The sequence below is a fragment of the Perca flavescens genome, chromosome 15 (genome assembly GCF_004354835.1).
Source record: "Perca flavescens isolate YP-PL-M2 chromosome 15, PFLA_1.0, whole genome shotgun sequence".
Taxonomy (NCBI): domain Eukaryota; kingdom Metazoa; phylum Chordata; class Actinopteri; order Perciformes; family Percidae; genus Perca; species Perca flavescens.
The window spans coordinates 13,218,948-13,235,754 of NC_041345.1; the positions used below are offsets into that span (position 1 = coordinate 13,218,948).

Sequence of the window (16,807 nt, forward strand, 5' to 3'; positions counted from 1 at the left end):
ACCCTCGTCTTCTGTATTTGATTTTTAGAAATTCTCACAAAGAGCAAAAATCAAACCATGTGAGCCAACTGTCCCCTACAGCAGTAGCCATACATCATCCAAGCTCCCCGTGTGTGATGTGAAACTGTGCATTAACTCCGTCCCCTTCCTGCTGCTCCAGTCCAGTGTGTTTGCAGCAGCTCTGGTTTATTTCCAGTTTGATGTCAAGACAAGCTGGTAAATCACCTCGCCTGGTCGCCCTGTTTCCATGCCAGAGAAACAAGAAGAGCCCGAATTGGCTCTTCCAGAAAAAGAGATACCTTGCAGCGCAGCACCCTGCTGTGTCTCCTATTGACCCTGAAGTTTCACCTTCCCTCTGGCACTACAAAACTACATATGTGCAGAAACAGGTGCACCTTCAAAGTCTGAGGGTGAGCAGGAGCATCGGTGCAACTTGTTATATATTTTCAAATGAAACATTCATGTCAAAGATCAAATAAATTATTATGGGCAAACCTCAAAATCTCAAAGGTTGTGGTTCAGGATTTGTTTAAAGTAAATCGCTGTCAAATACATTTTGATAGTGAACTTGGCTGCTACAGATCTTACATATTTCAAGCTGATTTTTTTTTAGATTAGAATGCCAGAACAACTACCTGATCTGATCTGATCAATCACGTTTACTATCATCCTGCGTTATATTATTAGAGCCACTGGAACAGCGATGCTAGCGGGAGATTGACACGGCAGTGCTTTGATCTTAAAGCTATAGTGTGTCGTTTCTGTCGCCCCCATGAGGAATTCTAAGTAATGACAACAAAACTGTTGGCGCACCCACATGACACAAGCCTTACGAGATCGCGCACCACCTCCACCCCCTCCTCCACGCAGTTGCTTGTAACCAAGGAGGATTAAAAAAACATGATGGACTCTTCAGAAGAGGTAATTATCTTATTAATTATCTAAACAGCCATACTGAGAAATACATAGAGAGTTTTGTGGAGCTGATAGTCTTACTATTTGTTGCAACTCATTTGGCAATGGCTTGAATGTACGTTTATAAAATTAGTTGCGCACTAAAGCTTTAATACTAACGCTAGCATGGCTAATTTTAACATACTATACAGCAGGTATAATGTTTACAATGATTATTATTTTAGATTAGCATGTCAGCAAGCTAACATTTGCTAATTATTAGTTTTATAAGTATTTAGTCATGAACCAAAGTATTGGATAAATAAAAATGTTGAACTGTTGATGGCGCCAAATGAAAAGTGAGTGAAAAGTTTGTACCACATTTCTAAGCAATCCATCCAGAAGTTTTCGAGACGCATCTCACATAAAACCAAAAATGTCAACCTTGTGGTGGAGCTAGGAGAAAAGTCAGGGCATCGCCAAAATTGGTAGAGTTCATCCTCTCAGCAACATGAATATCTGTATCAAATGTCATGGCAATCCATCTAATGTCAAGGTATGTGTCATTAAAATCCAAAAATGTCAACCTCATGGTGCTTCTAGAGAAAAAAGTCAGGGGATCACAAAAGCCAGAGGGATTCGTCCTCTGGGGGCCATAAATGCCCGTACGAAATGTCATGCCAATCCATCCCTTAGTTGGGGAGATATTTCGGTTTGGATCAAAGTGGTGGACCGATGGAGGAGTCCCATACCTGTACCAGAGAGTGAGGCAATCCCTTTGCTTTGAACCTGAATCACAAGGGATTACCATTGAGGTTTGCACAACACAGCAGACAGGAAGCTGTTAAATACGAGGACAAACACTGCATCCTGACCTCTGACCCTTACACCCTGACCTCTCCTACAATCTGACATGAGCCCTGTTGACTCACCAGGGCTAATTTAGAGTTCCGGTGCCCCCCGACCACTGTGAGGACAACATGCTGTCCTTTGGCGGGAACTTTGAAGACAGACTTGTTTTGACCCAGTACCCTTAACTCTTGTTTTCACTGGCGTCCTTCAGGCTTGATATTTGTTTTATCTACGTACACTGAGAGAGGCAATATGATGCAAAGCTGTGCTGATGCTAAAAACTCTTAACACAAACCTAATGGTCTCCAACAACGCTTACATGTGACATTAAAGACAGGCAGCAGTTTGCCCCAGTTTACCACTTTTGTCCAAACAATTTGTACGGTGTTATTGCAGTTAATATTAGCCCGTCGCCGATGCCTTCACATGTCTGCTAATGAAGCCCTTTAACAAGTCTCACAAAGGCCAGCCTCACACTGTGCTACCTGCCAACAGCTAAAGAGATTTTCGGTCATTACTTGCTCCTTTTTAAATATCATCAAACATCGGCCCTTTCATCATTCCAAGTGCGTGACCTTCAAGTTCACAGCTTCTCAAAGCGCGAATGCCAGATCTTGTGAGGGTTAATGCTGGACTAATTTTAAACCACTGCTTTTAATGGGACCTAAAAATAGAGTGCTCCGCTGACCTCCGGTCCATTCAGGTCTCGGCGGCTCATTTGAGGTCCACCTCCCACCACACACACACCCCTTTTGACGTCACCTTGACCTAACTGCTTCTTTATTTTTAGACGCTCCCAAAATTAATTGAATGGTCTTGTTTCGTACAATGTTATGTAAGGGGATTACTCTTTTGTTATTGCCTATGCCCTGACCATGTAGGCTACCACACAAAGGATGGAGGTGGAGACAGAGAGTAGAGCGGACTTGGGGTGGAAGAGGAGGGTAATGTAGTTAAGGTAGTAGTACAGGGCTCCAGAAATAACCCAGCTGTGGGCCTAATTGTACATCTCTCTTGCTCCCTTTTCACTCTTCAGCTGCATGCCAAGGTCTTTGACCTTATCATCCACCTCACTGGTTCCGGAAGAATCCTTTCCGCCCCCCTGTGGCTACCAAAGCCCCGACCGATATGCAGAGCACAGCAGCAGACCATCTCCAGCCTCAGACTAACAGCCAAGCGCCACAACCAGTTAGAAGTGATCCCAGAAGAGCGCCCAAGTGGCTCAAACTGCCAGGTATGTTCTAATCATCCCCAGCGTGGGCCCCGTGGCTCCTTAACAAAGCTTAGCCTTAGGACCCCAGGCCCCTCAGAGAGGCCCGGGGCCTCCAGGAAACCCGCATGTCACAGAAGTATATACAGTCAACAGAGATGCTGCCTCTGTATTTGCATTCTCTCCACGCACGCAAGCTTTCCGTGAAACGCGTGCGCACCAAACGTCTGCGACCATGTTTTTTTTTTTTTTTTTTTTGACAGCGCTCTAAATTTTTGTAACCTTTCATGTGTGCGTGAGTTGCGTGTGGAGCATCTAAGAGGAATGCACTCGCTCTGTGTCCCCTGCAGCATTCCTCCATGGTTAGACAGCTCCATGCCCATGAGGGGGCCACAAGGGCCTCTTGTCTCCTCAGGCACTAATGCATCACAGGCCCAGATCAAGCACAACAAGCATGCAAGCACATACATGCACACAAAGATCCGAGAACCGATTTCTTCAGAAGAACTTGCAAGGAAATTGCTTTGCATAATGCATGCCATCACATATTTATTATGTAAATACTCACAAACATATGTTTTTAAATTTAAGTTTGGGGTAAATTAGCACTAATAGCAGATGCCAACTGTAGCTTCTTTGTGGATTAAGATTTCTTGTTGTCCTGTCTTTGCAAGAATTATAAATTTGTTATTGCTTATTTGTCTTTCCCTGACATCATACTATCAACCAAATATTTTACCCAGATTCAAAAAAGTACAAGGTCTGTCAGATAAAAAGAGCATATTATGTATATGGTACAGTAAATGTTTTTGTATGTACACATCCATGGTAAAAGTGAATGTTTCATGTGTCATATAAGCCTATAAACTTTTTTGGATTTTGCTTGCTTGCATGTTGTTACAGCCATCGCAGAAGATCCAACAGTCATGGATATGGGTGGATTATGATCACTTGTCATAGACGGAACCCTAGTTTTGGCCCCGAGAAGAAAGTGGCTTTGAGATGATGGAAAGTTGGAGAGATGGGAGAAGCTGTGTCATTCTAACAGAAAAAAACAACCACAGCCTAGTGAGTCAGGAATTATGAAGCAAAATCTGATATAATCCTAACAGACCCTCACAGGGACTCTCAAGACCGATGCAGACGACTCCACCCCAGACGTCACCCTAAACCACAGTTACTGTTAGACACAGCCTTATCAGTCTCAGGTACAGACTCACAGCCAAAAAAAATTGACCAGGTATTCTCCAAATTTATACATGCCTTTAGTTTTATTTGCTCATAAAGGATCATCCTGGCAATTACTGGGGCTTCCATAAAATCAGTATTGATATTGATGGCTACAATCAGGCAGATATCTTCAAGTGATGAGGGCCTTGTCCCATGAGCAGCGCTGTCCAAAGACCAGCCAGAAGGCTGGAGACAGATCAGTCTGTTCCTCCTGGGAAAAGCTTCTCACTCCAGAGCTTCTCCAAAGCGTCTCGACTGGCTGTCGACACTCCCTGCCTTTAATGTATGATCAAGAAAAGCTTTAACTCATTACTCTCTTCAATGCCCCTCCCCATTCTTGTCCTAACTGCTTTCAAATGTTTAATAATACTGCCTTCAGATGTAATTTGTTCCACTAAGATGCATACAGAGAAAAGTTGTACAGTAGCGCACTACTTCAGGACAGACCTTCCAACAACTCATTGTGGAAAAGAAGAGAGAGATGAGAGATCCAGCAGTCATTTTTATTTAATCTGCAAGGGTTGACAGCTGGAGATCCATTTCATTGCTAATAAACCTCCAGAAAGGCTACAGTATACAAAAATACACCTTTTACAAATTTGTTTCTTACCGTGGTAATAAGTAAGGATGTATTCTACTCTTTTAGCAAGATTATTTGGTGTCATATCTGGTAATAAAAATCATCTCATCTGAGTGAGCAGGTTGTCAAAGCAGTGGATCTGCAGTTTACTACGCAGAACTAGGGGGCAGGACTTGCTGTGAATGACAAAGTAATTTTTTGGCAATAATGGTCATGGCATCATTAAAATAACCATCCACCAACCCAAACACACCTTCTCCTGAAGGCCTGCTGTGGAAGTTTCTCCTGGGAAACACAAATCCAGTCTGGGCCCTACTGAAAATGTGCTGCACCTATCGGAGCCTGGACTCTTGACTTTAGCCTAAGTTGCTTCCAGCTCTATGTGAGCAACAATTGTAAGTGTAGTGAGTCACTCATGAGCCAAACAAATAAATTGTGTAAGGTGTTGCAAAGCCATGCTGACTCATGGTGAAGACATGTTGGTCAAATACACCACTGGTGGAAAACCATCTGAGGCACTTGGGTTAGAAAACCCCACATTACCCTCTCCCTTGTGGGCCCAACTTCCTCCTCTGCTGTGATGAAAGGAGAGAAAGCACCTCAACTACTCGCCTCTTTTGTTTATTTACCTTCAGAATTACACCCTGCTCTTCTTGGACCATGTTCCAATGTGTTTTGTTATGGTCCCTTTCAAACAGAATATCTATGCGTGTGGTCTCTGGCCTTGTTTGGCTAACACGTGCACACATTCGTGCACGCACACTCCCATTCAACTTTCCCCCTGTGCCAGAGGTCCCCTTTGCCCTTCCCCCCACCCCTAACTAAACATCGCAGGACAGCAAGAGGGAACTTCAAAGTGGCCAGAGGGGTTACTCCTTTTTTCCTGGCACTTGTCATCATCTAAGGGACTGGCTGCTCCCCTTATTACTCTAATTGCTTCCAACTGCTCCAGGAGGCTTTGATGAAGGGCACTATGGAGCATGCTGGAAGCACCTGTTGTTGCACGGAGGAGCACAGGTGGGCCTTATTGGTGGTGGCATGGAGGTGTGTGGACAGCACCGCTGCTTTCTACTTTAAAAAAATCACACAACTCATATACATACAGAATGAGAATCTTAATGTAATCTCACATTTTAGTGATTATGAAATTGCAGTTATACAGAAAAAATTAAACATGTTGGAATTGATGTTGTAGGATTAAAGCAGGAATGTGCAGGCAACACTCTGGCTCCATCTTGTGGCATCACTGTGCTAGAAGTCCAGCAGCTGCATAGGAAAAGAAATTGAAAAACTGTGAGATTTAAATTGGAAATGGAACTTTTGTGCATTGATGATGTCTTATGTCCAATTTGCTTTCATATGTTTGTCCAGCATTTTATATATAACAAAACAAACTACTAGCAGTTTAAGCCGGTCCAGCGTGGGGTTTCAGAAAAATGGATTTGACGCCTGTAGGCACTGAATCTCTCATATGCCTGAGCCACATTCACCAAGAACAAGAGTTAAGGCTGAGATATATAGACAAAATCAACTAAACTTTATCAACAATATAAAGAATACTAACAAAAATAAAAAGTTTAACAATCAATACTGGGTCAGAGATGATCACATGGAGTGCCCTATACTGTACTTGTTCTTATGATTAGCTGTAACAGGCAGCAGATGAAATAATGTATAAAGTGCATAATAGTTGCACAGATAATCAAACAATATAATCTGAAGGATCCAGCCTGAGTGTGCATCACAGAATCAATTCAGGAGTCCAACATGGAAAAACACAATTTCCTGGATCACACAAGCCCCTAAAGCATCCTTATGATTTTAATTTATGGCTGTTGAATAACACATTAAAACCCAACTTTGAGCTACGCACCAGCTGAGGCAGGATCTTTTCAAAGTGCTCGATGTCTACTTGGTCGCAGTCCTCAGACTCAGCTTGTTTCTGTGATCTCACAGCAGCCTCTGGAGATAAGATAACACATTAAGGTCCATCACTGGCTGATCTGTATATGACTATACCCAACAGAACTCCTTACCTTGGACAAATACTTTTAGCAACTCTGCCATGAGCAGCGCAGCATCACCACTTACTGTAACAGAGTGAGATTTGTTGAGCTGTAGAATCACAAATAAAATGCGTTTTGAAGATGTGACTTAAGTTATATCAACACAATATTTATCAAACTCACATCTGGTTTTGTCCTCCTTGAAAGAACTTGACAAGAGTTTGATTACGGTCTCCTGTAAATTAGGAGATTAGAGAACATTGTAATGTACAGCGTGAGACAAACTCAATAGTTTTTTTTCCTAAGGAGTGCTCTGTGGACAGGGTCAGCAACGGCGTAAATGTTTAAGGAGAGCAAATACATGCAATTCAGCTACAAAAGGAGAAGCAGTATGCTTCTTCTTCTTCTTTAGAGTTTAACGGCAGTCGTTGCATTACTGCCTCCTATTGACAATTTCTCAATATCTATTTATTCAGACCAATACACTACAATTTCCTAAAAACACCAGTACCTTTCAAAAACGCAAATAGATATTTCCTTCCATTCATAATAACACCACTTTCAAGGACATCTGTAATCCTGAGTTCACCTAAACCTAATTTCCGTAGTCCAGCAAACATAACCCCTCTTTCTCGGACATATTTCCTGCATAACATCAATACATGCTCCACTGTCTCCATTACCTCACATACATTGCACAGGCCAGTCGGATGTTTCCCTAATATAAAAAGTGTACCATTTAATCTACTGTGACCTATTCTCAGTCTACTGACAATTACTTGTTCTTGTCGGTTAAACCCACTGTAACTCATCCCTCCTTGGCCTACCTTAGCTTGAATCATATGAAATTTCCTCCCCTTATTTCCACCATCCCAATACTGTTGCCACTGTCTGGAAATTTCTTCCCACACAATGCTTTTCCCCTCTGACTTTGATAGTTTAGTATTCAGTTCCACAGCACCCTTCTTAACCGCCTCCTTTGCCAATTTATCCACTCGCTCATTACCTGGTATTCCTGCATGAGCAGGAACCCACATGAACACCACATTCACACCCTGATCAACAAACCTTGAATTTGTAAAAGAAATTTCATACACAATTTCTTGGTGATTCCTGGCTGATCCTGATTTGAGACTCGACAGCGCTGACACGGAGTCACTACAAATGAGTACATTGCGCATCATCACCTCTTCCACCCATTGTACAGCTAACAAAATGCCTAACAATTCAACAGCATACACACTTAAATAGTCTGAGGTTCTCCTACTGACTCCAGTCTGATAACGGGGAATCACCACTGCAGCCCCCGTTGCCCCTGTCAGTAAATCTTTCGATCCATCAGTAAAAACCTGTACATACCCACCATAATTTCTATCTCTATAATCGTAATATTCTAGAACTATGTCAACTATCTTTTTCTTGCGCTTAATATTCAGCAACTCCAGGTCTACACAAGCAATATTCAGCATCCAGGCTGGCATCATAGGCCACAGAACAGTTGAGCAAAATTCAATTTCCTGGACTTTCATCTGCTCTGCTATTTTCTCACCTATCCATCCAAAACTTGCCTTTCGCTCTTTACCCCTCTCGCAGCAATTCTCCAATACCCTCTTTGTAGGATGCCAGTCATCATGGCCTTTTAAATGTATCCAATAATTGGCCATAAGCTGTTTCCTACGGAGCCACAACGGCATTTCACCTGCCTCAACTTGCACAGCACAAACTGGAGCAGTTTTCATCGACCCCAAACAAATCCTCAGTGCACGGGCCTGAATAACATCCAGGTCAGAGAGTACAGATTTAGCTGCAGATCCATATACAATACTGCCATAATCCAACCTAGATCGTATTAAGACTTGATAGATATACTTCAGTGATGTAAAATCCGCCCCCCACTCCAAACCTGCAAGAAATCTCATAACATTGATCACCTTTTTACATTTACTAACCACCTGTCTAACATGTTCTTTCCACGTCAGTCTCATATCAAAATACACACCTAAAAAACGAAAAGTATCAACTCTCTCCAACTTATTTCCATATAGTGGCAGATTACACTCATGGAGTTTCTTCCTTGTAAAGAACATAGTTTTAGTTTTTTCCACTGAAAATTTAAAACCCCATTGTGTTCCCCAGTTTGCCACTCGTGTAACTGCATCCTGCATTTTCTTAATCAAATAGTCAATATTTTGACTTTTCCACATAGCTCCGTCATCAGCGAACAGTGATCTACCTATTTCCATCGGAATATTCACATACACATCATTTATCATAATTGAGAAAAGCGTCAGACTCACTACACTCCCCTGAGGTGCCCCATTTTTAACAACAAATGCTGGATACCTCAGAACCTATCTTCACTCGTATGGTCCTTTTATCCAAAAAAAACATTATCCAATTGAACATATTCCCCCCAACTCCAATCTGATGTAACTTTATTAGCAGCCCCTCAGTCCATAACATATCATAAGCTTTCTCCACATCAAAAAACACTGCAACCACTGTCTCTTTATTTACTTGGGCTTTCCTTATTTCATCCTCTAAACACACCACTGGATCCATAGTATTCCTACCTTTCCGAAAACCACTTTGATAAGCTGCCATCATGCCTCTACTTTCAATAAAATGTACTAACCTCTCATTTATCATACGCTCCATTAATTTACAAATGTGTGAAGTCAATGCAATTGGCCTATAATTCCCAAGCCTGCTTGAATCTTTACCTGGTTTCTGTATTGGTACAATCAACGCCTCTTTCCAACTCTCTGGCATGTTACCCTCCTCCCAAACTTTGTTATATAACAACAATAATTTCTCCAAGCCATCAGAATTTAAAATGCTTTATCATACTATAACAAACCTCATCTTTACCAGGCGCAGTCATACCCGACTTATCCAGTACTTTCCTCAATTCCCCCATACTGAAAGGGACACTCAGACCATCACACTTAACTTTCCTGCATAGAGCCTCCATGTTGTCCGCTTTTGTTTTTCCTCTACCTCTTTTCTCAGCTACAGACAAATTATCTGAGCTTTGCACTTTAACAAATGTGCCATCATCTCTGCCTTTTCCTTATTAGTTACTGCTGTCACATCCCCTTCAGTCAGAACTGGGTAACTCCACTCCCTTCTATCACCTCCCATCTTTTTTATCATACTCCACACCTCACCCACTTGCGTTGTGCTACCAATCGTATCACAATAATTCCTCCAATGTGACCTTTTTGCATGTCTCACTGTCCTCCGCACTACAGCCTGAGCTTGCTTGTATTGTATCATATGCTGAAAATTATGAGTCCGTTTCACTATTCTGAAAGCCCTGTTTCTATTCCTCACAGCTTCCTTACACTCATCATCCCACCATGTCACTACTTTCCTCTTCTTACTACCTTTACTTTTAGGAATGGATTCCAATGCTGCCAATATTATGCCTTGCTTTATGTAACTGTCAAGTGACGCTATAGACATTTCTGCATTGGCCTGATTTAGACATTTGTCGCTGACCTGCAAAAATTTACCCCAATTTGCCTTTTCAAGGATCCATTTCCCACCCGATCCTTCGCTAACCAACGAGGTATTAACATTTATCTTACACCAGATTGGATAATGATCACTTCCTATAGTCCCTTCCTGATACACAAACCAATCACATATTGGTGCTATAGCATTAGATACAAATGTGAGATCAAGCACAGATTCTTTACCCACCGTAATATCTATTCTCGTTTTACTACCATCATTTAAACAAACCAGGTTCCTCTCATCTAACAGCTCCTCAAGCACCAGTCCATTTTTATCTGTGCTATCACTCCCCCACAACATGTTGTGCCCATTAAAATCACCGCACCACATAATGTTCCTACTATCCTGCCCTTCTACCTCCTCAAGTAAGCGCAACTCTAATCTCTTGCAGGGATTATAATAATTTACAATTACCAACTCCATTTCCACAGCCCACACCTTCACTACCACATGTTCTTGTTCATTCCCTATACCCAGTACGCTATAAGGAAGGCCTTGTTTTATAAAAGTGATACATCCTCCACCTCTCCCGTCTCTTCTATCTCTTCTCACCGCCAAATACCCATATAAAATAAAGTCTAGCCTAGGAAGTAACCAGGACTCTTGAACACAAACAATGTCTGGTTTATCTCTCCTACTTACAATAAACCGCTTGAAATCTTGTCCATTCGATAATAAACTCTTTGCATTCCATTGTAGAATTAACAACACTATTAATATCAACTCAAACATGTTACTTCTTGGCCAGATTGCACTCTAAGCTCATCATTCACCTCTTCCCATTTTTACCCAGATGATGTTCTGCTGCTTTCACAATAATCTGAATCCGTTCAGTGTTAGATTTAATCTCACAGGTCGCATTAATAACTCCCGCTATAAACGTTACCAAGTTCTTCTTCTCTCTCCAAACTTCCTGTTTCTCCTGCTGTTCTTTTGCTGCTTCTATCTCTTTGCCACCTTCCCCTTCCACCTGTCTTTTCTGGCCTGCCATCTTGACTGCCTCAGCATATGAAACTTTTCCCCTTACCCTTATCTGTTGCACCTCCACCTCCTTTTTCAACACCTCACAAACCCAATAAGCAACGCTGTGACTGCCTCCACAATTACAGCACCTTGGTTTCACACCCTCTCCACACTTTCCATACTCATGATCCCCACCACATCTGGCACATCTCCTCTTTCTTTTACACATTCTAGCCACTAGGGCTGGGCGATATGGACCAAAAGTCATATCCCGATATATTTTGGCTGAATATCGATATACGATATATATCCCGATATTTTTTCCGCAAAGTAAGAGCAAATGTTTCAGTTTGTTTTAGTTTTTTCCAACGTTTTAAATTGTAAAATTTTTCTTCTACACATTTTCAGTGCTTATTTCTACATCCTATATTTTCTAATATAGTGTTGGGGCGATATAGAGAAAATCAGATATCATGATATTCTTGACCAAATACCTTGATATCGATATTACGGCAATATATTCTAGAGTTGACAGTTGGAGCTCTCGCAAAATATCTTCACACTTAGATTTTAGATTAATAATCATTAATAGTAGAACAGCTAGAACAGTCTGGTAAGTTCAGAAAAGTACATCACTTCACTGTAATGCAGCCTTTAAAACCAGGAAAAGACACTTATGTCATATCACGATATAACGATATCCAAAATCTAAGACGATATCTAGTCTCATATCACGATATCGATATAATATCGATATATCGCCCAGCCCTACTAGCCACAAGCCCAAACTCCTGACAATTGAAACACCTCATAGGCTTCGGCACAAACTCTCTTATATTATACTACAGAAAGCCAAGATACACCTCCTAAGGTAGCAACTCTCCCTCAAACTCTATCACGATACCTTCAGTTTCCCTTTTTTCCACTCCAGCGGTCAGTCTCCTCACACTCTTTATAGAATTAGTCCTCCCCTTCAAGTTCTCCATCAATACCTTCATACTGACATTTAGGGAAATCCCAAAAACCACCCCCTTACAACCACTGAACCTCTTTTCCCCAACCTGTACAACCCGGGATATCTTAACTTTCCCCAACGCTAGTCAATTTTTTCACCTTTTCCACCTCCTCTTCTGTATTACAGCCTATTAGCAAATTCCCATCCCCCAAAACCCTCGCATACCTCACCTCACCAACTTGCCTTTGAATGATTTGTGTCAACTTTAGAGGATCAAACTTCTTCACTCCCCCTTCTTCCTCAAATCTCACCACCATATTAGTCACTCCAGTGTTCTGACCACTCCCCCCAACGTCTATCCCATCATTATCCGACCCACTAGCGCCAGTCTGCTCTTTTTTCCTTTTCCTACCACTCTCCTTCCTTGTTCTACTCACTACCTCGTTCCAATCCCAATCCAATCCACCCTCCCTTCTCTCTTCTTCCTCACTCAACATACTACTTTCGCCACCGTCAATCTCCGTCCCTGCCATCTTGACAGAGTTTGCAAAGAACAAAGCAGAAAAACCGATACCGGACCTATACAGGCCGTCGGCCGATCTTCCTACTAACTGTCCCTGACAATACTCAGTCCTAAACCAATATCCAACCACACAAACACCGTACATGTATATTACAAGCAACTAACTAGGCACTATTCAACAACCGCGTACACCTCAGTTCTACCGCCCACCTCACAAACACACCAGAAGCAGTATGCGTTTTAATTCAAGAATATAAACAACCATAATCAAAGCAGCGCTTTCTTTCTACCTTTTTGAATCCAATTTCTGCGTCTTTCTCCGCCATGTTTTCTACGCTGTGAGAAATTTGGCGCTCTGCGTAGGGATTCGCCATTGATCTCTGACGTCATTCGCACCGCCCAATATTAAACCGACGTACAAAACTGTGGAGTAATTGATTTATCGTTGATATATTAGGCTTTATATTATTTTTTTGGAGAAAAAAAAAATTGGATTCACTTACCATGACATGAATATCGGTTCGCAGTTTTATTCCATTAATGTGCTTATTATTTCCACTACATTTTATATTCACAAATTCTAAAGCAAAAATCCTATCTTTTCAGAGCTGACTGTCTATAGCCTACCAAACAATAGATTTCCTCTATATATGAATGCACAAACAAAAAAGCTGTTAAAATGTATAACCACTGTATAAGCTTCACAACGTTTCATTCATTTTTATTTTTAAATTTTATTATTTTTATTTTTTAGGATACACAAGGTGTTGTAAACTTGGTGTTAGATTATGTGATGTAGCTACATCTCTTTAGGCAATTATAGATGGGTTAGCAGTGTCATATCATTTATAAATTACTAATCATATTGCATTCATCAACAGTGGCTGCACAAAGGGAGTTAACATAATATATATTTTAACACCACTATGTTCTAGACAAACATTAAACACATAGAATACAATGTTATTATCCACCCAAGGTAGACAATCATAAGACACAACATAGAATCAGTACAATAAAATATATATCACATCAACTCAGCTAAACAAATATCCATAGGTGTAGGATGTGTTCTTACATAGGCCTAGCCGAGGATTTGCTGCTTTATTTATATCCTTGTGTTTTTTTGTCTTTGTGTTTACAGAATATTTCACTGCAGCCACATCGATTTTTCCGAGCCACGTTAGTTTACAATCTCTAAATGAACTCAAACATACATTTATGATTTTAAACTTAAAGACAAAGTTGCACGGTATTTCTTTATCCGTCCAACTCATCATAACCACTGAGCATCTTCCAGGATGTAGCCCAAGCCCATTCAACGGCGTGGTTGAGTTATAGCAACGGCTGCGGTGACCTCCTCATCTGAAAGAGATTTTTATAGTCAGCCAATGAAGACGCAGGCAGCAAAAGTAGCCTACGCTTTTAAAATCAAATACTACTAAAAAAAATTGTTTACAAGTTTTCTAATTGTATGTCCGTTATGAGAACAGGCAGGAGAGAAACAGCTCACCTTTGGACTAACAACTTGTTTTACATCCACATCGCCTCCAATGTAGTGAGGAGCAGCCCATTCTGCTCTGTCCGCTTCATCCGCTGTAGAAAACCTCACATACGCCAGTGCCTTCTTCCCTCCAAATTGGGGCGCATCTTAATCTGGAATCCAATCATCAGGAGGGAATTTGTATAATTAAGTGACAAAATCGAGATCTTCACAATTCATTGAAAATTTAACAAAAAGGTATAATAAAGCATTCTCTTTTCAGTTACCTTACATGCTGTGACAGTGCCCCATTCTCGAAAGTAAGCTCGTACATTACATAGGGTTCAGCTCTTTTATAACCAACCAATGGTCCTGTTAAATGATGAAAAATCATAACCTGCATGACATAATGTAGTTCAGGTCAAAAAGATAACAAATTAAGTTATGGGAATGAGAGAAATTGTTCACCAGTTCATAATTTTCAGCAAAAGCAGCAACATATTTCTTTGGAAGACTGATGTACACTCTTAGGTTAGATGTCTTCACTTCCATTATCTGGAGGAAAAAATTGGTTGAAGATTTTTTTTAACACGGTTCTTGGTTCAAAATAATAAAAAATTTGATAATTTAAGAATTTTTTAAACAAGGATTTGCAAAAATCAAAAGTATGATTGCTTTACAATGTAACATTATATGTACACTACTGGTCAAAAGTTTTAGAACACCGCAAGATTTTTAGTTTTTTATTGAAATTTTAGCAGTTCAAGTCCAGTGAATAGCTTGAAATGGTACAAAAGGTAAATGGTGAACTGCCTGAGGTTTAAAAAAAAAAAAGTAAGGTTACCCAAAACTAAAAAATAATGTACATTTCAGTATTTTACAAAAAGTTCTTTTCAGGGAACAAGAAATGGGTAAACAACGTAAAGCTGTTCTGCAGCAATGTAGGTTGATCAAGCTTTGAAAGTTGGTGCTACCAATTCCCACAGGTGTTCCAACTTGTCTGGATTACTTACAACACCCTCTGTTTGTATAAAAGTATTGTTGGAACACACTGTGGTACCGTACCCTCGTGAACATTATTTGAACAGTATTGTACTGCAGAACGTAGTGTGTTGCTATAAAAATGGCAGGAAAAAGGCAATTAACAATGGAAGAGAGACAGAACATCATAACACTTAAGAATGTTGGTCTTTCCTACAGAGAAATTGCAAAGAAAGTCAAGGTGTCCGTGAGTACAGTATTCTTCACCACCAAAAGGCACTTAGAAACTGGGGGAAACTCTGACAGGAAGGTCTGGCAGACCCAAAGCCACAACAGAATCAGAAGACAAGTTTCTGAGAGTCAACAGCTTGCGTGATAGGCGGCTCACAGGACAACAGCTTCAAGCACAGCTTAATAGTGGTCGTAATAAGCAAGTCTCAGTTTCAACTGTAAAGAGAAGACTTCCAGCTGCAGGTTTGATAGGTCGAGTTGCAGCAAGAAAGCCATTGCTAAGACGTCAGAATAAGAAAAAGAGGCTTGCCTGGGCCAAGAAACATCACCAATGGATTACTAAAGACTGGAAGAAGGTGCTATGGACTGATGAATCAAAATTTGAAATCTTCGGTTGATCACGCAGGATTTGTGTACGCCGTTGAGTAGGCGAAAGGATGGTTCCTGAGTGTGTGACATCAACTGTCAAACATGGAGGAGGAAGCGTGATGGTCTGGGGCTGTTTTGCTGGATCCAGGGTCGGTGATTTTTGAGCCATTGAGCTGGTTTGGGATGAACTGGACAGAAAAGTGAAAGCAAAGCAACCTACAAGTGCCACACATTTATGGGAAATTCTGCAACAGAGTTAGGAAAAAAACTTTAAGAATATTTGATTTCCATTGTAGAAAGAATGCCACTAGTGTGTTCAGCTGTTATATCTGCCAAAGGGGGCTACTTTGAGGAGTCAAAAATGTAGAATACATTTTGGTTTATAAATTGATTCCATGATTTCTTTAACTTAAATTGTTCATTTGTTCTATTCTTTCATTTCGGAGTACAATAAGACAATGAACTGCATGAATTTCATTAAAAACCTGGAAAAAAAAAAATTGGGTGTTCTTAAACTTTTGACCAGTAGTGCATGTGAAATTAGGAACATAATTTTTTAGCACATGAACTCAAGAAAGCTGGTACTTACCAGAGGTCATTACGGAGAGGTTTAGCAACCCGCTCTTCCAAGTACACAAACTCCAAGTACAGAGTAACTTGCTGTGGAGTGGGTTTGTATATTGGGATTTTTCTTGTGACGTTTACTGGGACAAGACTGAGTGGCTAGTCAAAGAGTTACCCAACTTGTTCAGCAGCCAGGTGAAAAGTAAATTCCAAACAAATTGACATTGAGAACTTGGTAATGGAGCTGCAGACTAAACAGCAAGCTTGTTTGATGTGTGACATCACCGTGTAGTACAGGTTTTCAGTCAAATGAGTAAAAATGTAATAATCCATTGTTTACCCTCTCCATTTTTGCTCTTTTAAAATAAAACCAGCTTCATAGTTATTTGTTTATGTATAATTTTTTTCTCAGCACACATTAACATTTTACATAGCGTTGTGTTG

The 16,807-nt window shown here is 40.7% G+C and overlaps 2 protein-coding genes and 1 long non-coding RNA gene across 7 annotated transcripts in view; 1 reads left to right on the plus strand and 2 right to left on the minus strand.

Annotated features, from left to right (window-relative positions):
* The window catches only part of LOC114569654 (uncharacterized), a 50,635-nt gene extending 44,411 nt beyond the window's left edge, over positions 1 to 6,224 (plus strand). For all 3 annotated transcript variants that reach the window (XM_028599641.1, XM_028599640.1, XM_028599642.1), the window contains 2 exons: positions 2,783 to 2,980; positions 3,860 to 6,224. In XM_028599641.1, coding sequence (XP_028455442.1) covers positions 2,783 to 2,980; positions 3,860 to 3,916 — 255 coding nt within the window. In that variant the 3' untranslated portion in view covers positions 3,917 to 6,224. The remainder of the gene's footprint in view (positions 1 to 2,782; positions 2,981 to 3,859) is intronic.
* Positions 4,669 to 13,140, minus strand: cenpx (centromere protein X). 3 transcript variants are annotated; one of them, XM_028599645.1, is made up of 5 exons: positions 13,026 to 13,140; positions 6,956 to 7,007; positions 6,803 to 6,856; positions 6,640 to 6,728; positions 4,669 to 6,032 (listed from the first exon to the last, which is right to left on the minus strand). In XM_028599645.1, the coding sequence occupies exons 1-5, from the start codon at positions 13,107 to 13,109 to the stop codon at positions 6,018 to 6,020; spliced, it is 294 nt and encodes a 97-aa protein (XP_028455446.1). In that variant the 5' UTR covers positions 13,110 to 13,140; the 3' UTR covers positions 4,669 to 6,017. The 3 variants fall into 3 exon arrangements, with proteins under 3 accessions (XP_028455446.1, XP_028455444.1, XP_028455445.1); XM_028599643.1 differs by lacking the exon at positions 13,026 to 13,140 and adding an exon at positions 12,443 to 12,919; XM_028599644.1 differs by lacking the exon at positions 13,026 to 13,140 and adding an exon at positions 11,181 to 11,300.
* Positions 13,141 to 13,525: 385 nt separating this feature from the next.
* On the minus strand, positions 13,526 to 14,591 carry LOC114568860 (uncharacterized). Its single transcript, XR_003694349.1, has 3 exons — positions 14,506 to 14,591; positions 14,249 to 14,391; positions 13,526 to 14,100 (listed from the first exon to the last, which is right to left on the minus strand). It is a non-coding gene; the product is annotated as an uncharacterized LOC114568860 (long non-coding RNA).
* Positions 14,592 to 16,807: the final 2,216 nt, after the last annotated feature.

Coding starts and splice junctions, on each gene's coding strand:
- cenpx (XM_028599643.1), bottom strand. CDS start 12,880: ATGTACGGTGTTTGTGTGGTTGGATATTGGTTTAGGACTGAGTATTGT. Junction 7,008..12,442: donor TTCAAAGGCAAGTTGGTGAG/GTGAGGTATGCG, acceptor CCTAATTTACAG/GAGACCGTAATCAAACTCTT. Junction 6,729..6,802: donor GCTAAAAGTATTTGTCCAAG/GTAAGGAGTTCT, acceptor TCTTATCTCCAG/AGGCTGCTGTGAGATCACAG.